Below are 22,731 nucleotides of genomic sequence, written 5' to 3' on the forward strand. Positions count from 1 at the left end.
TTGCAACACATCATCATGACTGCCCTTCGCGAGCAACGTATGATGATGATGTGTTACAATCGAAACGTCGTGAGAATGTATTGTTTTATTTTTATTACTTAATATTTCCCTTCTACGTGACTTTACCGAAAGAACCAAGAAGATGAATCCCTGCAGTCACGAAAGCTTTACATCGAATTTCAGGGATGTTGCTGGGGAACGAGCATCATGTCGTGGGCATTTACTCTTCGGTTCTTTCAGTAAAGTCACGGAGAAAGAAATTAAATTAATTAATAATCGAATACCACGTTTCGATTGCAACACAAACAACCATTATCAGGTACAAATAAATGAGAAAAAACACACATAGTAAACTTGGAAATAAATACTGATACAGCACAGTCGGCCAACACAACAGTCAACACGCCACCTGGTTGTTTACGTTCTTCCAAAGATTGCTAAATTTGAGAGAGAGAGACAAAACACAGACACGGAGACACACAAGCAGAGAGAGAGACACACACATAGGCACACAGTAATTTAGTTGGTGGGTAGTTGTTTGGCCGCTTGAAAGCGCTCACCGCGTCTCTGTGCACAAGGGTGTCCGTAGCGTCCGTGCAATCGTGGGGTTTTTTTTGGCATTTTCATCAAGGGGCATAAACCTGTCGGGCGAACTCAGTTCATCCTCGCAGCAGCGGATTTTTGTTCGAGCCGTCGAACAAAGGCGGTCACCGCATCGCGTGGCGCTTTCAGATGCTCGTCTGCTGCCCTCTGGAACGCTCTTCCATCCCATAAGCCACTGGGGCTATGCACTTTTAAATCGAGATCGAAAACTCATTTTTCTCGAGAATCCATTTTTGCCGAATTCGTTTTTTTTTGTCCTTCCCCCGCACGGTTGGCTCCGTACGGTGCGAAAGAAGTTCAACATACAATAAGATGATGGTAATTGTGATGTTCTGATGCCGGGTGGTTCATGACCGTCATCCAACGTCACCCAGAGTGTCCATTCATTTCACGGAATCTACTGCTCCACTCGCATCGTCCCATCGCTCTCTCGGTAAATGGAAACGTCAAGTTGGATAGAAAGCTGTTTTGTTTACTGGAGTGTTTTTGAATGGAAAGGCCTGACATTTTAAAAGGAGGGGTTGGGGCGGAGGGAAACACGCATCTATTTCCATGTATTTTGTTACTTTTAATAACCCGGGGTCCCCTATTAAAACGGCACATGGCCATGACGACTGTTTACACAAAATACCGCGGCCCGAAACTCGCCGAGGATACGATTTACAGGCCGGTCCATTGCTGCGCTCAAACTCTCCAGCCCAAGCTAATTGCAGTCAATTTGCTTCTGCACAAGCACAACGAGCCTCCTTCACAGTTGCATCTCGCTCACTCCCACCGAGGGAGGGGGGGGGGGGTCGGGTAGTAAAATAAAATAAAAAGCAAATTCAACTCGATTTGCAGCGCACCTTTGTTGCGCGCCCCCACTTGAAACAAGGAGCTCGATTGTTTTTTTGGTTGGAGAATTGCGAAGACCGTGGGCGAGTCGAGGGGGGGGGGCTGCCACAGTTGTGCCCCCCCCCCAATACCCCACCACTCTCCCCCCGTTATTCACCACCAGCTCGGTCCCTTTGAAGAAGGGGGGTGCCGCGTGTGCGCCAGTCCAGCCCGAGCCGCCGGGGTATAACGAGGGACATTGTCGGGGGGTCCCCACCCCCCCTCACCCCACCCCACTTAGGGCCTAAATGTCTCTCCCCTGACGCAACGGAACACCTTCTTGCATAATGGTGCTCATTGAGAAAGTGCACGGCCAAGGGGCAGCGTGGCCGCCCACGCGGGTAGCAATGAGCCGAGCGAGCGGGTTTTGGGGCTCTTCCCTGGCAGCGGCTGAATTTTAAACATAAAAAATATTTCTCGTGGAGATTTCGCTTTAACAGCGACGAGAGTTTCCTCGACGCTGGGTGGGAAGGGCGGAGGGTTGGGGCGCTCTTGAAGGAGAAAGTCGCCTCGCACCAGAGGTCGCAACCGGGTACCCGATACCCGTACCCTACCCGATACCCGGCTACCCATACCCGGCCGGGTATTGGGGGGTACCCAATGGTGAGTAACCATTTGTCACTCATTTCCCAACGTCTTGTCTCTTTTCACAATTCAAATTCCTAGAATCAACCCACCCGCGCCTGCAACATGTCTTCATCCCAGAGGTCGCAATCGGGTACCCGATACCCGGCTACCCATACCCGGCCGGGTACCCGTTTGCGACCCTGGTGCGGCCGGGTACGGGTACGGGTAGGGAATCAAACCCGTTTGCGACCTCTGTCTCGCCCAAACAACAAAAACTCGCCAGCCCAGGTGTCGTTCTGGCGGAGCGTCTAAAGTCACCGGTGATGCCACCGCACGCCAACTGGCCCAAGCGTTTACACGGAGCGAATGGACTCGAGATGTTTTTGTTTACTTCAAGCTGCGAAGGCTTCCCCCCCGCCCCCACAGCCGATTGAGCCAAGGACGACCACGTCAAACCTAGACCATCGGCAGTGGCGGCGAGTTAGAGGTCATTTTCATGGAGGGAATGTGCACACGAAGAATTAACAAAAACAGATATTATTTACGCGAAACCCACGCCAAAAAACGTGCTGTTGAAAACAGGATAAAGAATAAATGAGTGCTGACACTGATAGAGAATGGTGTGTGCCTCCCCGGGGTCGTGTGGCTTCACTCCTGACACAGAAGTGAACCGATACAGGACTCTGAGTGCAGACCTGCATGGGATCACTCCCAAATGTTGTCCGGAGTGAAAGTCGCTAAATGGGTCGTTTGTGACTTGGACAAAAATAAATTCCCGCTGGGAAAATTAAAAAAAGTCGCAAGATTTCGCGTCATAAAAGGTCAGTTGACAACGGTAGTTCGAAGCGATGGAAGAAAAAAAACTCCAAAAGTTGAGAAAATTACGGATATTGTAAGCTTGGGCTGTGAGGTCGCAATGAGTTTGGCAGCACAGCAGTGGAGTCTTGAATGTGTGCGTGACTTTGCGCACCACTTCATCGCATGCGTGGCTTAGCTCTGGACTCTCTGAGTAATTGCAAACGCTCCTTTGTCGAGCTGGCCAATAATCCCAATGCACAAACCGTAAAGACATCCCGAGCAAAAGGGTTTCATTAGGAATCGTGCAGTATTATTGTTGTGCTGTTTAGTCATTGTGGCAATAGTAATATTATTGGAATAGGAGTATTATAAGTAGCAGTAGTAATATTCGTGATTTGAAGCTTTCGTGATTGCAGGAATCCATACTCTTTGGTTCTTTCGGTAAAGTCACGTGGGTAGAAAAAAGTCACCTACGTGACTTTACCGAAATAACCAAAGAGTATAGTAATATTAGTGTGAATGTAGTAGTAGTGTAAAGTAGTAGTATTATTGTAGTAGTATTGTTAGTAGTAGTAATAACATTATTCTAGTAGTATTGAAAGTAAGACTATTATTGTCAGTAATATTCAGTTTAACACTGTAGTAAGCTTTCGCGGTACCAATATCATCCATAATAGAGGTTTTTGGGTTAGATCGCGTAAATATATAAATGTGTCTTTTAAACCCGCCACCACACGGCACAGCCAACTAGTAAGGGTTGTCACGTAAACAGAACATGCCAACAACACATCTACGCCTCTACATAAGGAACGAAACAGTAAGACTTATCCATAAATCTGGCTGTCGCCTGATGAAGCTAGTTGTAATTACTGGCGAAACGTTGTACTCAGTTTATAAATGTAGTGGCTTGGCTCTCCAACACACCGGTGTGCTGTACTAGTGACGAATTGGCACGTTCTGTTTACGTGACAACCCTGACTAGTTGGCTGTGTCGGGTGGTGGCGGGTTTTAACGACACATTTATATATTTACGCGAACTAACCCCCAAAAAAACCTATATTATGGATGTCGTAATATTATTGTAATAGTAGTATTTGAACGGAGTATTATTATCGTAGTATTGTAAGTAGTGGTATTTTATGAGTTTTCAAAGACCAAATAAACAAATATGTTTCCACAGCTGGGATCAAGATAATGTATATCTAATAGCAAGGTCAGTCTAATGATGGAGAGTGGCATGGTTCTTCAATGCCCGTCATTATCATTATCGTCGTAAAGTCTGGAATTCGTCACTGCACTTCCCTTTAAAATGACAAATTCTGAGAAAGCAATTATTTATTTATTGTACTATGCGTTTCAATACCACTTAGCCGAAGGAAGTATTTCATATGGCCGTTCGCTTTCACCGCCACTTTGGTGTATGAATATTTGAGCGCCGATCCGTTTCGCCTTGATTTATGCCTGCCAAGATAGCGGCTCATGAGACGCGCTGGAAATTCCTGAAATGTCTCAGCAGGCGGAGCTGTTGTGTCGACGTGACGCTGCGTCGTGTTGAGTCCTCGGAGTTACCCTGCGGGTGGGATTCTCCACGGCATTGGGGGGGGAGGGCAGGTTACATTTTCAGACATCGGTCCTCGCTGATATTGGCCGGGAATTGAACTCGGGTTGCCAGGTTCGTAGCGCAAAGCGATTGCCACAGGCGCCCCACACCACAATTAAATATGGCAACGTGCCGCCATCATTTCTACCGTAAACATGGCATTTTGTTTATTTACTCTAGAGATAAAATAAACACTCCGCGCTCTCTATTTATCCCAGGGCATGAACGTAAAAAAATAACACTATCGCCTTTTATTTACCCGGTAAATAAAAATATAAATACAATGCTCTTTGTGCACACGGGGAATCCAAAAAATATATACTCATAGAAATCTCATGCCCCTATTTGTAACCCAGCAAATAAAAGGGCATTCGACTCTCATTACAAAAAAACATTTCCGTCGCTTAATAGACAGGCGCATCTCCCTCTTCTTCACCGGCTACTTTCTAAGCCCGTGATAACATTTCTACACAATTCTCTTTGTGTGCGATCCAGCCACTCCTCACCCACCCACCCACCAATGTTCTTTTTTGTGTGTAGAGCAAAAACGATCACAGCGCCTTGAAGGGCAACGCTCGTCACACGTGTGAAATACGAATAGTCCCTCGCAGGGAAAAGACGTTGAGCCGAAAATACACGACCGCCTGGCGCCGTCGTGGGTGATGTTACCGCCAGACATTTCGTCTTTCGATCTCGAGCCTCCGTCCCCGGCGAGCATGGATGTGCCGTCGTGCTGCAAAGCGGTTGTCCCGCAAACGCCGGAACGCTGTTACCTAACGTCCCACGTGCCAACGTTAGCCCAATGTTGCACGCGAACTGGGGTAGCAGCAGGGGATTAACACAGCGCTGGAAGTCATTTGTTTTTTTATTAAATAATTATCCATTTTTAGAAACTGTTGGAAATACCACAGCCTCAAAATGCGTATTCACCACAGCTCAGCGTCTGTGCCAGTGGTGCATATTCCATATTCCTATGCTGAGGACGAGTGCATCCAAAGGGAAATCACATTGGCCATTCCGTAAAGCGGCTCTGATTTTAAAATAGAGCCCTGGAGGAATGGAGACACCGGGCCCCGTGGTATAATGCTAAGCGCGTTAGGATTTGCAATCCACAATGCGAGGGTTTGTTCTCCACCCGGCAGTATACATGAGCACACCAGAGATTGTGTCAACCGGCAGATCACATGAGGTGGGGAAAAGCGTGAGCACTCCCACCTCGTCTTCCAAGAAGTCTGGCCAGCCTGAAGGACTCGGCCCAAATATCATCTAGAAGGGCTCTAGAGGAGAGCTCTCTCTCTCTCGTGGATGCCCTTGCACCAGCAGTGGCGTTCTCGGCGCAATTGCCGGTGCTGTGCCTTTGTTTTTACCCCGCCTCGGATTGGTCGACTCCCCCCTCCTCTATTCTCCGGGCTCCTCACGCAGCAGCCGATTGGTTGCGCTTCGTGCGCGAGTTGTGGGGAGGGGGGGGGGCGCTCAGAGCTTGCGCTATAAAGCCCCGGGGGCGCTGGGTATGTGGGGGCAGTTATCTAGCGGTGGCCAAGCAGACGCCTCGCCCCGTGGTTCCTTGTGTCTCTGCATCTGCGAGCGCTGCTACATTCACTGCGGGTGCAGGAGTGGGGGGGTGGCAGTGGGAGAGAGAGTGTGGAGAGGGGAGGGGGTCCATACATCACTGTGGGTGCAAGAGCGGGAGAGGAAGAGAGAGTGAGAGCGTGTGGATTATTTATTTATTTGTAACAGCAGCCACAAGCGTGTGGGTCTCTCTCTCTGCTCCAGACGTCGCGTTCCGCAGAAGACTGCAACACGTTCCGGCTTGACAGCTCCGTGCTTTGTCAGATGTGGAGAGTCTACCCTCCTCCTCCCCCCCATAACCTCCTTGTCTCTGGGTTCTGGCTCAGCATCTGAGTAGTGGAGAGCTCTTCTGGCTTTCTTCTCCTTTACAAAGAAGGTGTTGGTTTGGAGCTCCGTGTCAATTGAATCGCATCGATATTCTATATCCATTGAGAAGTGAGGAACGCCAAACAAGTGGGCAATTGCCCGGGGAGACAGATCTTTCGTCCCAACAGTGCCTTGGTGAGTAAGACTCCTCCAGTATTTTGTACAATTTGCGTGCCTCCCGCCTTGTGTGTGTGTCTCTGTGTGTGTGCTATATTGCAGTGGACGATTGCATTCGTTTTTCGTGGTTGTGGCGCGCGCTCTCCGATGTATTTTTCGGGGTGGTGACTCGTGTTGTTCGACACGATGTCCGACGTTTCGCTCCACGTGCTGGGAGCTTCTTTGGGAACTGAATATATCCCACTGTCGATATATTCATTGTCAAGGTTTTATTTTGGCATAGGCTAAACCCCATTGGGCAATTAAAGTTCATTTTCGATAGCGACCTCGTTATAGAAACCTGGTTTACAGCGACAAAAACCCCCACCAACAATTCTTACATTTCGTAGGAAATCTTAGCTCTGTCCGAGGCTTTCCGATTGCGAGGGGTCTGAGAAGGGGTTAGGAGGTGAGAGGGTGAGAGGGTGGTGTGAGGGTGACAGCGAGTGGGTGAGATGATGAGATGATAAGAGGGGTGAGATGGTGGGAGGTGTTCGAGGGTGAGAGTGTTCAGGGGTGAGAGGGTGAGAGTCATCTTGTGAGAGGGTGGGACGACGAGGGAGTGAGAGTGCGTGACGGTGAGGGTGCATGGGTGGCGAGAGAGGACGCGAAGCTGAGCCGGCGAGAGAAGCGGTGAGGATGGGTGAGAGAAGCGATGTTTAAGAGGGAGAGGGCGAGATTGGGTGAGAGTGTCAGAGGAGAGAGTTCGAGAGGAGAGAACGCGGGGGTGGGGGGAAGGGGGAGTGCTGATTGCGAGCACAGTGGGAGGGCTCCCCACGGGACCGACGCCTTCTGCCGCAGCCACGCGCCGGCAGATGCGGCGACGCGCGTGCGAGCGAGCGTGGTGCACACGCGGTTGGGATGCCGTTTGTGAGAATGGCATTGTGAGTGTGAGAGGGTGTGTAGGGTGAGAGGGTTTGGTGGGGGGAGAGGGTGAGGAGGTGTGAGAGGAGAGAGGAAGGTGAGGTGTGAGTAGCGTTTAAGGGTGAGAGTTTAGAGGGTCAGAGAGTGAGAAGAGAGAGGGTGAGGAGGGTTAGAGGTGCAGAGGGTGAGCCCTCAAAATGTAGTCAGTTGAGATCTTCTGCACAAAACACACATATCACTTGTATTAAACAGTTCTTCTCTCTTGCTATGGATCGGGTGATATTTGATATGGAACGTTGCCCCATAAAGTCAGGCGTTCACGTCTGTTTTTATTTTATTTTCCGGAACTGAAAATATATCTGCGCTACACGCCTTAACCCCGGTTTTCCAGTTCCCACCACAATATATCATGGGAGAAGAGAGAACCCTTCCCGTTAAGGGCATTTCTCGCGGAGCCCAGGGGTGGCAGATTACGAGTGGCATGACCCTCTCAAGCCAAGCTGTGTTTTTCTTGGTAATGAGCCAGGCATGTGCGGGAGCCCTCCTGGCACATTGTGTATACCTCCTCGCCTGTTCGCAAGAGCTGGCCATCAGTCGAAGGGCACCGCTGCGAAATTAATATAAATCAGTCGCAACGTGTAACTCGCTGTGCAGTATTCGCTCGCTCTTGAAGAGAGAGAGAGATTTAGAGAACAACTTGGAGGCGCGTGGAACCAAACCACAGCACATTTGTGTAAAACCATGAAAAGAAGATGAACAGAAGTCAGTTATCCATAATGCAAGTTTTTTTTGGGGTTATATCGCGTAAATATATAAATGTGTCGTTAAGCCCGCCACCACCCGACACAACCAACTAGTAAGGTTTGTTACGTAAACAGTCGTTGAAATTAGTTGTAATTGGTTGTGATTACAACTTAGTTGTAATTAGTCATTACAACTAGTTGAAGGAGAACTAGTTGTATTTACTGGCGAAACGTCACACTCAGATTGTAAATGTTGTGGCTTGGCGCTCCAACACACCGGTTAGTGCTGTACTAGTGACGAATTGGTCACGTTCTGTTTACTGACAAACCTTACTAATTGGCTGTGTCGGGTGGTGGCGGGTTTAACGACACATTTATATATTTACGCGATGTAACCCAAACACCTCTATTATGGATGATATTGGTCGAGAAAGCCTGCTACGTGTTAAACAGAAATCAGTTACAACACAATTATTAATCGTACGAAACGTACCTTGCTCTCGGAAGCGAAGTGATGCAGAGTTGTTCCGGAATGGTGCTTGGATAGAGGACCAGCGCTCATAAATCACATCAGGTCATGGGAACATGTGATGTTGGCGAGCCACTGCTACAGGGCACGCAGATCACTCTCGTTGGCTTATGACCTACGATGTGGGCAGCAGAGGGCAGTGAAGCAAAATCTGCGTATCGTTGTACGGTACTGCTATGCTGCCACCAAATCGGCACTCAGCAGCGTAGTGAAGTACGCTCAGATAGCACGTGTGCGGGTTTAGTTTGTTGCGGATTGTGCTGGTGCCCAGAGGGAGACGCTCATCCAGCAGTGGACTGACAACGTCCCGTACAAAAAGGATTTTGGTTAATTCAGTAAGAAGTGTGGATTTAATCCTCTTTTTCTGCTCAAAGCCGACGGGCGCACACTGGCCACGCTGGGATGATTTTGATCCCAAAGGGGAGAGAGAGAGAGATACAAAAAAACAAGAGATCACGCTTCTGGCACAGCTGCTCTGGCTCGCTGTATCTTCATCGCCCATTGTTGGACGCGAGCTCTTCATCATCCACGTTTTGAGCTTTTGGATCACGGCGCGTGCCGCCTGAAACGTCGTCCAAAGTGCGGCGGCGGTACAACAACAACAAAGAAGGCTCGCTCGCTCGATAATGGATGGGCCCCGAGCACACAATGGGGACGACGTACGTACGTTGAACTTCTTTCGCACCGTACGAGGCCAACCGTGCACACGGAAGGTGCGCGGGAAGGACAACAAACTAAACGCGACAACAACAAAAAATAACCTATTCTAGAGAAGTGAGTTTTCAATCCAGATTGTTATTTCAACTGCTGGGTGTGAGGGCCTTCAGTCACCTCGAGTGGCCGGCGATGGATATTTGACCGTGGATATTTGACCGCATTGGCCAGTGTGGGGTCGGTGAAGATCGTGGGGAGGTGCGGTTAGAGTACAAAACAACCGAACCATCAGGTTTTTTGTTTTCCTTCTGCACTGCCCTCTGCTGCCCACCACATAGAGCCCCCATGCCTCCGCGAAGCTCTGTCGCTACCTGTTTGTGCCGGCCTGGTGGGGCACATCCAAGGCGACCAGCAGGCACAAGAGGCTTCGCCAACCCGGCCTTTTTGCTACCCGACGAAATTCGGGCGCATTCCAGCTGATTTGGTCCAAGGGGCTGGGATGACATCAAAATTAAATAATTAATTGGGTTTTTGTGTTTGTCTGTGTGTTTTTACGCGCCCCTTGTTTTATTTTCTTTCTTTCGGCCATCGCCTATCGTGACGGGGATATGCCAGTGTGTCCTTGGTGACGATTTTCCGAGCGCCAGAATGAAGCTGGGACGCATTCTGCCGGTCCGGGCCAGATGGAAAGCATAGATGCGTATAAAAGGCAGAACGAGGGAGAGCGGATGGGGGGGTTGGGGGAATACATAAAATAAAAAATATCCCTCCTGGCAATACTTCTGCCATTGCCTCAACACGCATTAAGTTGAGATGTTCCACAGCCCGAGTGTGCACCTATATCTAAATAAATAGCCACACATCTGTCGCTGTTAGCGTCTCGGGGCGCGCTAATACTAACAGACGTGCATTTCAATTATTTATGAGAACACAGTATGCGGCCGCGTGCCTCGCGGAGTGGCTGAGTGAGTGTGCCGGCTCTGGTCGTTGTGTTTTGCCGCATTACGCTCTTTCTCTCGAGGTCCACAGAGAGGAGGGGAAATCTGCGGTGTTAATTGTTTTTAATTTATGCAAGACTAGCTTTACTACCCGGCTTCGCCCGGGACTTGGATTCTCCCCAATGGCGATGTTCACACACCAGTTATTCGTTTGAGGCTGAGTCGACCTAGGGGAGGCCCAGGACCGGTTCAAATAATCGTAACCGGTGGTGGCCGTGAGCGGGAATCGAACTCGGGTCGCCGGGTTCGCAGCGCAGCGCGCGAATCGATACGCAGTCTCACAGGCTACACGGGGGATCTTTGTCTTTATCCTGTGTGTGGGGGGGGGGGCAGCGACTGCGTAGCGATTCGCGCGAGTTCGATTCCCGCTCACGGCCACCACCGGTGACGATTATTTGAACCGGTCCTGGGCCTCCCCTAGGTCGACTCAGCCTCAAACGAGTAACTGGTGTGGTGTGTGAACATCGCCACTGGGGAGACAAAGGCGGCCAGGCGTGGTGAATCTAAGTCCCGGGCGAAGCCGGGTAGTAAAGCTAGTTTGAAATAAAATATAAAACCCCCAGGAATTAACTAACATCTAAATAACCGGAAGCTCAAAATAGGACGAACGCGCTTTTTTGATCGCGAGGTCCACGTAACAAAAAAAACCCCTCCAATGTTGAATCTTTTAAGCCTTAAGCGCTGTAATCGTGTGCATGAATGAGCTGTCTCACCGCTGCCCTTTCATTGTGTGGAGTGCTCCTATTGGCTTATACTTTCATATTTAGTTGAAACATCTGTGAGAGAGTGCTCGGTGTGGACTCATTCCCGTCGGTTTGTTGGCACGCAACGGGGAATGTGGCCTGCCAGCAGTTAAGTCGGTGTGTCAAAGGGACCGAGAATTGAATTGGTCCATGCGAGCACAATATTCACTTCTTCTTTGTTTTGGTCTCTGTGCGATGGAAACCACGGCGTCCGATTACTTCGACCCAATGTATGTGCAGCACGTTGAACTTCTTTCGCACCGTACGTAGTCAACCGTGCTAATCGGAGATGCGCTGGGAAGGACAACAAACTAAGCATAAAACGCAGTTATTTTGTTATTTTTCTTTCCCCCCCCAAAAAGGGTCAGAGTGCAAGTGTGATTATAAATCAGCCAAAATCCCAAACCGCGGCCTGAAATCAGCACACGACATTAAAATCAATATCGTTGAGATTATTTATTTGAAACCAAAATTCGGCACTATTCTGCAAAGAAAGTGTGCAATTTGTATTAAATATTCACGCCGACGCACGGTCATTAAAAGACGAGGTCATAACGAGCGTCCACATTCTTCAAGGCGAGGTTTCTCCCTTCGAGCGCCGTGTGGACAGCAGCACAACGGGTGACATCGGGCAGCACACGTGCAGCGCATCGTGTGGTTTTTTAATCGACGCAATGTGCAGCCACCACCACCACCACCACCACGGATGGAGACTCGTTAAGTGTGCGTGCTTTTTTCGCCATGATTCCTGTCTTAAAATTGGCAGACGCCCGCTTCTGCCCATCAGAGATTCATAACCTCAGCAGCTTTATCTTTTTTACCGCAGCTATTAGAGTCACCCGTTATTCTCCTGCTGGAGATAAGAACACATCATCGTCATCACCATGAACTAGTCCTTAGTCACAATGGTCGTAGGGAAGCTGTCGTCTCTCCTCCGTCGTGCGGCGTATTAGTCCGTGTTGTCACGTTTGTCATCCAGATGGTCTTGGCTTTGATATTTAATTCGTTTACATTTTTTTCCGTGATCTGTAAGATAGCGTCGGACAGTCGAAGATGTAGCCTCAGTAATTATTTGTGTCGAGTAAAATTTATTTTGCCATTTGAGCAGTGGCAACAGTGGTTAGGGCATTGTACTGTGGTTCCAGCAACCTCAGTTCAATTCCCGGCATTGGTAGCATCAGTGGCGAGTGCCAACTGAGCCAATCCTGGGTCTCCCCCCTTCCCATCCCTTCACTAGCAGGCACTGACCAATGTGGTGAAGTATGGTCAAACATTTTTCGATTTAAAGCTTTCGTGACTGCAGGGATTCATCTTCTTGGTTCTTTCGGTAAAGTCACGTAGAAGGGAAGTAATAAAATAATAAAAATAAAACATAATAAAATAATATAATAAAGTAATAAAATAATATGATATAATAATATAATAAAATAATAAAATAATATAAATATAATGGTCAAACAACCTCCTTTGGTGGGTGGAAGGGAGGGGGGTCTTCAGCAGTGAATTGACAGAGAGTTGCAAATTAGTATTTTGTAAATCATTTGCTCAGACAGTACGACACGTGGAGTCACTCTCTCCTCCAACACCAAGCGATGAGTTATGTGCATGTTGCATGCATTTGTAGCATTGCACCAGTGGTGGAAATCCCACATTACAATGGCAGGAACCAGGTCTCTCTGGGAATGATTTGAACTCACAATCCTACAAGTAAAAGGTCTGTTCCTCGACAAAATACTACTACTAATCATAGTAATGACATTTGTACAAGACAACTATTTACCCAGGAAAAACCCTGACCGAGTGTCCAGACAATTTTTTTCAGGAGGGTTCTGAACTGAAATGTTTGGGCAATTCATTCAAGAAACGATTGCGTGACCTGGCACCACCTAGGCCACCCCACAGCTCAAGCCTACAACACCTTTTATATCCCCACCTACCAACTGACTAGACGTAGACTCGTGTATCACCAACTCATCTGTGTTACTTTCGTTTAAAACACAATAAAATAACCAACCATGTTCAAGGCGCACAGTTGATTGTGACTGAATGGAGAGGCTTACGTACATTTTATCCTGGATGGGCTAGACATGTTTTAAGCAAATATAGTTGAGTCATAACTAGAACATTTTTTTACAATTTTGGGTCCCCAAATATTAAAGCCAGGCGCTTTTATCGATGGGTTGTACTCATAAGGCAGGTTCACCCTGATGTTCTACACCACTGTGCTGCAAGTCCCGTGCTAAACACGAATATGCCGTCTCAGTGATCAACGTCCCCAGCCGATTCACCTCCTGTACGATGTGACACTGAAGCAAATAGAGAGTGGTTACAAAGTGCATAACACACGCGCACTTCACGTGTTGCTGCTCCCGTCAGTTTGAAACTAATGATCAAAACAAACAGTCTCGCGCTGACCTTGCGCACGGATGAGCTCGCTTGCTGTTACACGACTCCCAGGAACGCGGACCCGAGATCCAGCACAGCTGTGGATGCTTGGGGAGGCCTTACTACCCATGCACCGTCTGCTACTTGGAGATTATGATGGTGGTGGTGGTAGTGATGGGTGATAGTGGTGGTTGGGGGAGCGGTAGTGTCGTGGCCAGCGCATTGCGGTAAGAATCCGGTAGACCGAATTCAATTCCTGGCCATGGCGATACATAATTGGTGGTGATTATATGAACTGGTCCTGGGCCTCCCCTAGGTAGACTCAGCCTAAAATTAATACCTGATGCAGTGTATAAACATCGCCACTGGGGAGACAAAGGCGTGATGCTGGCCACCCATCCCCTCGTGTGCCGTGCCGGTCTTCATAGGCGCACCCTCGCAGCACTTTCCCCAAAAGTATGTTAAGGCTATACGGGGGATCTTTGCCTTTTGGTGGTAGTAGTGACTTTGGTAGTGGTGGCGTTGGTGATAGTGATAATGGTGGTTGTGTTGGTGGTGGTTGTCGTGGTGGCGGAGCGAGGGAGGGCAGCTGCATCGCATGTGCACGTGACACTTTTCAGGGATGTGTCGGAACTAAACGATTGCAAATGTGGACGCTGTCACGAACCATCGAGGCGTCGACTTCCCGATGATGATCCTGACAGCAGCGCTACTTTTAAAGAAACAAACCTGGGGACGGTTTTGTTTGTTAAATTAATAAATCCGTCCTTGCTGTACGTACGATACGCTGTGTCCATGCATGCGTGCACACGTGTGCATGTGTGTGTGTGCACATATATTAATAATAGAAGGCAAGCTATTTTTAGATGTATCCCCCTCCCTCCACTGATTTCTCATGACCTTCTTACTTGTCAACAGGTGATTGAATATCGTGAAAGCTATGGCTCCGTATCTTACAGATGAGAGAGAGAGAGTTAAACGATTTAATGTCTTGGGATTTGTCGGGAGACGCGTCGAGGCTTCGAAATCAAATGTAGTTTCCTCTATTCTTAGGTGTTTTCGGTAAAGTCACGTAGGTAAAACATCAAAATTAATAAAAATAATAAAATAAAATAAAGATCACGACGTTTCGGAGGCAACACAAACGTCGTGATCTTTATTTTATTTTATTATTTTTATTAATTTTGATGTTTTACCTACGTGACTTTACCGAAAACACCTAAGAATATGATTCCTTGCAGTCACGAAAGCTTCAAGTCTAGAATTAGTTTCCTCTAATTTCTTCCTATTATCATTGCGGGCTATCTGGAAATTAATCACCGTCCACTGTTTTGCACTGATGCAAAACTCACTCTTTTGAATATATCATGAATGCAATTGCTTAAAACAAAATCAATGAAGTCAATTATTCACCAGCACCACCACCACCACCACATCACTATCATCATCATCATCATCTGCATTTGTTTATCCACTGCTGGATGAACGCCTCTCTAAGCTGTCACCATCGCTAATAGTTCTCCAAATTACCGGTGACAAAACCCCCGACGGAAAAAAATCAATAACGCTCCAACATTGTTCGACAGCGATCGATAAACACAACGCCATGTGCATTCACTGCCAGAGTATTGAACCGTTAAACACTAACCAATAACGCGAGGAATTCAAAATGCTGTATTTGTATACGGAACCTACGTCCCAAACTGCGAATCGCAGCGATTTTTTTCCCATTGCCCGACTCGAGCCATCCGTGAACTTACTCCCAGCATGGACCAACACGCCACGATGGGATCTCGGGGACTGTGTTCGGCAGCGGTTGAGGCTTCACGCGCACCGCCAACGACGGGAGGCTGAAACTGCCCCGTGCCCTTCGGTTCGTAACGCCACGAGTCCGTCAACCTGAGTTCGATTCCCGGCCGCGGCTAACACTCTTGAGATAAAGTCACGTAGAAGGGAAATAATAAAATAATAAAATTAAAACGTAATAAAATACAATTCTCACGACGTTTCGGCCACAACGCAAGCAGCCGTCCTCAGGTGAAAAACAGGTCTGTCGGGAAGCAGGTCTGTCTTCTCGACAGACCTGGTTTTCACCTGAGGACGGCTGCTTGCGTTGTGGCCGAAACGTCGTGAGAATTATTTTATTATGTTTTTTTAATTTTTTTATTTCCCTTCTACGTGATGACTTTACCGAAAGAACCAAGAAGATGAATCCCTGCAGTCACGAAAGCTTTAAATCGAAACTCTTGAGGTAGCAAATGGTCCTGCCTCATTCAGATAAGCACTAAGCGATGGCCCGCAGTGATTGGCGAGGCACCGGGAGGCCTTCATCCAGCGGTGGATTGAACACGGTTGAATGCTGATGACGATACCACCACCACCATCATCATGATCATCAGCAGCAGCCATAGAATGCCAACCGTTTCTATCGCAGTGGGGAGAGCTGACTGATGGTGGCGGGGCCGGATTCTTACGTCTCTCCAGAAATCAGACAAAGCTTTAGGGTTGAAGAGATCATCTTGCACCGAGACTCTCCAACCACCACACGTTAAAGACTCTTACATTATCTGGACATTACCCAACGACTACATGATAGGAAAGCCCAAGGCAATGTCGTCATATGTTACGTTAATGCCAGAGTAGGTAAGAGGTGCAGAGGTGAGAACGCCATCATATCGCGAACTCAGCCAATTAATCGGCGCTGCAGCTGCTGCGTTGGCAGTGGTGCACAATTTACAAATTTAAAAAAGCTCATTTATTTACGAATGTGTTGAGTTATTTACGGCATATTATGCTATTGTGTCAAGCTACGCTCCTCCTTCAGAGCACAAGGAGAAGAGAGACATATTTCTACAAGTCCCAATTGTGCAGACCATTATTCCAGCATGCACAACGGATCTAACCAGTGCCTTCATTCCAGCGGGAACAGTCCGGAGTGCTATTCCAGAAATTATTTACGTGCACCATATCCATCTCGCCTTACTCTATCCTCGTGATAGTGCTGTGGTGTGTGAGTGAGGTGGTGTGCAATGCAGGGTACAATATTACGGAGAGTATTAATGTGGATAAGTGTACCTTGTACTCTTAGTGGTAGTGCCTTACGCTGACGATCCCTACTTCTATCCAGTCCTAGCCCACGTTCTGCAAAATATTGAGTGAGAAACACAATCCCCGTTTATACCTCCTCGCCTTTGCACGTCGTATTTGATCTGCAGGAACTTTCTGACCGAGTGATTATCTCAAACGGCGCGTCGAGATTTCACTGCGAGGGAGGCGTGGTATGACGAATAAACGATGATGATGGATGGTGATGATGACGATGATGATGATAGCCCCACATACACAATGTTGGGGCAAGTGCTTGTTAGCGGGCGTCTATGAAGGCCGGAACGGCAAATGAGAGGGGGGGGGGGTATGTGGGGGGGGGGGTCAGCACCACGCAGGGCCGCCTTTGTCTCTCCAGTGCTCATGCTTACACACCGCATCAGGTACCTATTCAGGCTGAGTCGACCTACGGGAGGCCTACATTGCACGAAAACAAAGCCAAAGATCCCCCGTATAGCCTCTCACTCTCTCACTCACACTCTCTCTCACTCTCTCACTCACACTCTCTCACTCTCTCTCACTCTCTCACTCACACTCTCTCTCACTCTCTCACTCACACTCTCTCACTCTCTCTCTCACTCTCTCACTCACACTCTCTCTCACTCTTTCACTCTCTCTCTCACTCTCTCACTCTCTCTCTCACTCTCTCACTCACACTCTCTCTCACTCTCTCACTCTCTCTCTCACTCTCTCTCTTACTCTCTCTCTCTCTCTGGTCCCGTGGTGTCACAAAGAGAAGCGGTGGCTTTTTTTAACCAAGCGCAGTTGTGTGACAGGTGCCCGTGGATGGGGTGGGGGTGTGCGTGTGGGGGGGGGGGTCCTGCATCTGTCCACCCATTGATACCGTTAATGAAATCACAGTGGGGGGGTTTGGGTGATGGGGGTAGCGGATTTGTCTTTGAGGAATGTTGACTGTGGCGCGGTCTCCTGTTGCCCTCCCGCGAAAGCGTGGAGCGGTGGAGTTTGTTGGGGTTAAACACCAAGCCGAGATTTAAAGAGATTCCGCTCGAACTGTTAAGTGCAGCGCGGCTTCCAGAAGGGATTTGGGGGCGGCCGATGGTCGGCTCTGAAGCAGGGCCATAGCCCGAACCGTCAGCTTGTTTTAGATGATTTGGGGACTGTAAGTGTCCAAATGATGGGCCACTTTGTTGAGCTATCATTTGTGGGCCAGGTCGCTTGTGAAAAAGAAGTTGATACCTCAGTGGGCTTGGCCTGGTAGGATGGGGATGGTTGAGTTTATGTTTTGGTGATGTGTCTTACCTCGCTTGTACTTTGCACTCGTGTCTTTGTACTGGTTGTTGTTGTAACGTTCTTACCCCGTGCCCCGACTGGACATCTGTGAAAAAAGAGCTTTATAGCTCATCGGATTCCTCCAGTACAAATACATTTTCTGATTCATGTTTATCTTGTTAATTATGAGGCAGCGTTAATCGCGATTTTGGAGAACATTTTTGTGGACTCGTCTACAGAACACGCTGAGAGAGCGTTGAGCAGGTTACAGATGCAATGATGAACGTCAATAAAAGCGATAGGACTTGGGCAGGACACGTCGCTAGGAAGGATGATGGCCGATGGTCGGGTATCGTGATGAGTGGGTAGCAGCCAAGAGGTGTAGCGCACAAAGGAGATAGAGCCATTCAATTAAAATGTTAAACTAAGTTTTTTTTTTATTTAACCAGTTAAAGCCCACTGAGAGATATTGCTCTCTTATTCAGAAGCGACCTGGGCACAAATGGAAATCTCAACGAAGTGGCTTATCGTGCGGAAGTGTATAGCAGCCAAATAGGATTGTGAGAGATGGTGACGGCTTGGGGAAGCCTTCGTCCAGCAGTGGATGAATCATGGTTGAGCACGGGGGGGGGGGGGGGGAAGTCGGGGGTGTCTGAAAGTGATGCATATTGAACTTCATTCACAGCGTACGTAGCCAACCGTGCTAATCGGAGATGATGGGGGGAGTGGCGGTTTGGTTGGTGGTTGGGTGGTGGTTGGGTGGTGGTGGTGGTGGTAAGAGGGGTCGCTTCATTTGCATTGTGGTGGAGGTTAGGGGATGCAATCCATTAAGAGCAGCTCAATAGAATTGGCACTCAGATGAAGGTCACAGGAGAGAATATCCATTTGAAATACGCGAAAATAAAAGGTACTTGTTCTGGCTATCAGGAGTCCAGCAGGGTTGAATCCGTTAATAAGAAAAGTTAGAAGACTTTATTTTCTATTTAATAGCATCATTGGCAGTAATGAACAATTCACTGCTGGATGAAGTTCATCCCCAAGCTGTCCATCATCTCTCTCGGTCCTGAGCTCCTGGGCCAGGCTTATTGAATCTCACGTTTCTATATTTTACTATTCATTCGCCAATTTGTTAAGCTTTGGTATATCTCTCTGATTAGCGCGGCTAACATCAGTGGTGAGGCGATGTGTTAACTGGTGCCTGTGGGTGGGGAGGCCTTCATCTAGAAGTGGACTCACAAAGGGCTATTAGTAATTTATATCTCTGAATTTAATAATGGAGTGGGTCAATTCGGCTTGCACGGACACTCTTATATTTGAAGGCCCCCTTCCCGTGATGTCGTGAAGCACTTTGCTGGGTTGGTTCTTTGTTGAAAACCCGGTGCAGAATTTAGTGCATTTAGACTGCTATTATGTTCAGCATCTTTGAAAACTATCCAGCCCACACGCCATGGAAATGTATTTGTCCACCCGTTTGCGATTATTTTCTGCAGATGCATGCATTTAGAGTATTTGGATGCTATACATTTGTGTCCAGGTCCCTTCTGATAAAGAGCTATATAGCTGAGTGGGCCTTACCTGGTAAAGTAAAACATAGTTTAGTATATTTATAGAGGGAGAGTGTACGTCTCTTTCTCCCGGTGATTCAATGGGCCAAGTGAATGAAATGTGTTTAATCCCAGGCCGCTCCACTAATGAGATGTTTTTCTTCTTCTTCCGAATTAACATGACACTGCTTTCTGGCACGTTTCTGTGGCTGGTGCGCCATGTCAACATGATTACCCCCTCGCAGGCAGGCAGGCAGCAGCAGCAGCAATATTATAAAAGCACAGCTGAGTCTAATTTCAGCCGAGCTGCTTTCACACAACACAGACACAGATGGCTCTGCTGCACGCGTCCTTTGAAGTTGCGGCAGACCGCTGCCACATCGTTTCAGATGCCGTTGTTGCCACACTTGCCGTGGGCGTAATGGTAAGCGCCACTGGACTTTTTGATCTCCCGGCACGGTGGTTGAAAATGTGTACGGATATCTCAAATCCGCCTCCCGCATACTCTGTCCACCCAGCATTATACATGGGTACAGCATCGTGAGTCAATTACGTTGGTCGCGTGCACCGGTGATGGTAAAGTGTGGGTACTCCCAAATTCTTTCCATAGTGTATATTTACCATAGATCAAATGCCGTCGAGAGTGACCGTCTAAAACTACCCTTCTAGCGTAGGCCCTTCTCCCAACAGTGGCGTGAGCGAATAATTGCAAGGCTGCAACTTTACCTACTCGACTGCATGGGGTATGGGCTGCCCAGGTGCATGGCAGATGGCCTTGGCGGGCCAGGTAGGAGGGACCCGGGGGTCACCTGGGAGGCTTGCAGCGCCAGCTCGTTGCTGCATGCAGGGCACGCGCGACTGCCCTGCCAATGTGATCGCTGTGAGCGCTCAGCTGGGTTACACGTGACGGGTTCCAATTGGGCGGCCCGTGTCTTGTTGTTGTTTTACTTTTTTTATTTTAATTTTAACCCAGAAAGCCTCACTGACTGAGTCTTGCCAAATTCTCGCAATAGCCGGTCTCATCCTGCTCCCTTAGGCCTGTGTTTCCCTGCCTTACTCTGTGTACAATTAAAATGTAAATCTATATCCGACGTCAATAAACATTCAATTCCAGCCATAATTTTTGTAGAGTTAACTGACAAAGATATTTATAACTGTGATTTGTTTCATAAACTCTGTATGAGGGGCATCAACATGTCCGTGGCCTAACGTTCACCGTTAATTTTGCCAGGTGAATATAAAATATAATTTTTTCTTGAGAAAGAGAATAATATGACTCAAAGCTACGTAGCAAACGACAAGAGATTGATCCTTTCAGCTAAGCACATTTATTTGCGTATTTATTTCTTTAAAATAGAAAGTTATTCCTGAGAAGTCATGCATTGTAACTCTAGATATTGTACATATTCAAGAACATGCACGCATAAAACAATTGAAATATTAACACGAATCATATATTCTCAGCAATCTCTGTAAATTCACTGCTGGGTGAAGGCCTTCCAATGCTGTGCCAAGTGAGGGGATTTGTTTGACCATTCTTCGTCATGCTCCTTGGTGCAGGCTGGTGAATGTGGTGTATAGTGCAGTTGCGTGAACCACTGTGCCACTGCTCCGACCCCAGCGTTTTGTATGTGTCGACTGAATGCCCTCGCTGTCAGGCTGGCTGTGAGTCAGTGATTGTGCCGCTGCTGAATTTGTGGCCTGTCTCTCGGCGCTGCCTGTGGTGCGGCGATTTCCATCGGTGGTTTTGGCGGCGCCGAACCTTCCCGTGTTTGGCAGAGCGCCGCATTCTCAACGATGACTGCTCCGTGTGTTCCTCTGTGTATGTGTGTGTCGTTCTTTCTGCTCCCTTCCTCCCCCCTCTCCTCCACCTGCCTCATCCCACCCACTCCGCTACCCCGGACATTGGCTCCGTTTCCGACAGGTTGGCAGCATCGACGGAACTCTCCATTTAATCTCCACCGCCACCGCCGATCAACGCGCTCCACTCTCCCGCCCCCCCCACCACCCACTGCGGAGAAATCTGAGACGGCCTGCGGTGCGGCGAGGGAGCGACCGACAGATTGCCAAAGAAACGACGAGCAGACGAGAGAGAGAGAGAGAGGGGACGGAGAGAGAGAGAGAGGAGCAATGCACAGACTGAGGCAGAGTCTGAGACAGAGGAAAGAGAACTACGTCCCGGAGGCGAGTCGCCCTCACCAGTGGCAGTCGGACGAGGAGGCGGTGAGACGCGGGCAATGCAGCTTCCCTGTCAAGGTGAGTCATCGCGCTGTGGGTGGTCGTATTAATGATCGTGGCAATGCAGGTCCTGTGGTGCGACGGACGTTCAACATCTATACACACGTACATAGTGCTTCATGTACGTGGACCAGCGTGGTGAAGTGTGTGGTGAAAACCAAAAAAACTTCCCTGACCATCATTGCATGGGGGAGGACTTCGTCCATTCCTTTGTGGAATGAGAAGGGACCGGCGATATTTATTTATTTATATATTTATTTATTTATTTGAATGCGCATGGCCACGCACAAGCCACTGATGGACGAAGGCCTCCTCACATGGGTCACGTGAGCCCCGTGTGGGTTAGTTTGGCCGGTGCTTCTCTGCGCTGGTCAGTGTGGGTTGATGGAGGCACGGGGCATAGTCACGGGAACATAGCAGCACAGTGCAACAATTGATTCTGCTGAATTGCCCTCTTCCGCCCACCACGTAGCACTGCAGCTTATAACACCTGGCGTGTGTGGGAAAGATACCCAAGCGAGCACTATCCGGGCTGATTTGGTCTTCGTCTAACAATAATGTACTTTATTTAATCAGGAAAGATACGCTGAAGTCTCGAGGCTATTGTTCAGGAGAGTCCTGCACGGGGATGTTTGGCCAATCCTAGTATCGAGTGTTCAGCTTCATATGGCAGGAAGCCGGAGTAGCTGGAGAAAACCCACCACGCACGACGGGGCGAACACAAAGCTCCCCGTAGATGGATTCAATGATCCGTTGCTGTGCTGGCCACGTCACGGCGCAAGCCGACGCAAATCCAGGTCCGTGTGCTGTCCACCAAGCTCAACCGCTGCTTTTAGCTTCCGAGATCCAACGAGATCGGGCGCATTGAGGGCGATTTGGTCGTAAGTGCGTTGACACACCGTACGTAGCCAACCGTGCTAATCGGAGGTGCAGGGGAAGGACAACAAACTGAACACACACAAAAAGCGCATTTGGTCGCAGACTCAACAGTCCGTCGAGTCGCAAGGACGCCGCATGCGGTACACATCGCAATGTGAGGGCCTCGCTGGATTCTCGAGTGCGCATAAGGTGGATCATTATTTATTCATTCGTTCGGCTTTGTGAGTGCATCCGCGCTTGCCAGAGTGCGCCTCGGCGGTGCCCATGTGGCCAATCAGTCATTCCAG

At 48.6% G+C, this 22,731-nt stretch overlaps 1 protein-coding gene across 4 annotated transcripts in view; it reads left to right on the forward strand.

The window, feature by feature from the left end:
- The first annotated feature begins 5,995 nt into the window (after nt 1–5,995).
- Nucleotides 5,996–22,731, forward strand: part of LOC133347288 (numb-like protein) — a 58,960-nt gene continuing 42,224 nt past the window's right edge. For all 4 annotated transcript variants that reach the window (XM_061559423.1, XM_061559424.1, XM_061559425.1 and 1 more), the window contains exons 1-2: nt 5,996–6,511; nt 21,252–21,583. In XM_061559423.1, the coding sequence (XP_061415407.1) occupies nt 21,458–21,583 (126 nt within the window). In that variant the 5' untranslated portion in view covers nt 5,996–6,511; nt 21,252–21,457. The remainder of the gene's footprint in view (nt 6,512–21,251; nt 21,584–22,731) is intronic.

This window comes from Lethenteron reissneri, chromosome 25 (genome assembly GCF_015708825.2).
Source record: "Lethenteron reissneri isolate LAM-NWPU_2019-01 chromosome 25, ASM1570882v1, whole genome shotgun sequence".
In the NCBI taxonomy this organism is placed as follows: domain Eukaryota; kingdom Metazoa; phylum Chordata; class Hyperoartia; order Petromyzontiformes; family Petromyzontidae; genus Lethenteron; species Lethenteron reissneri.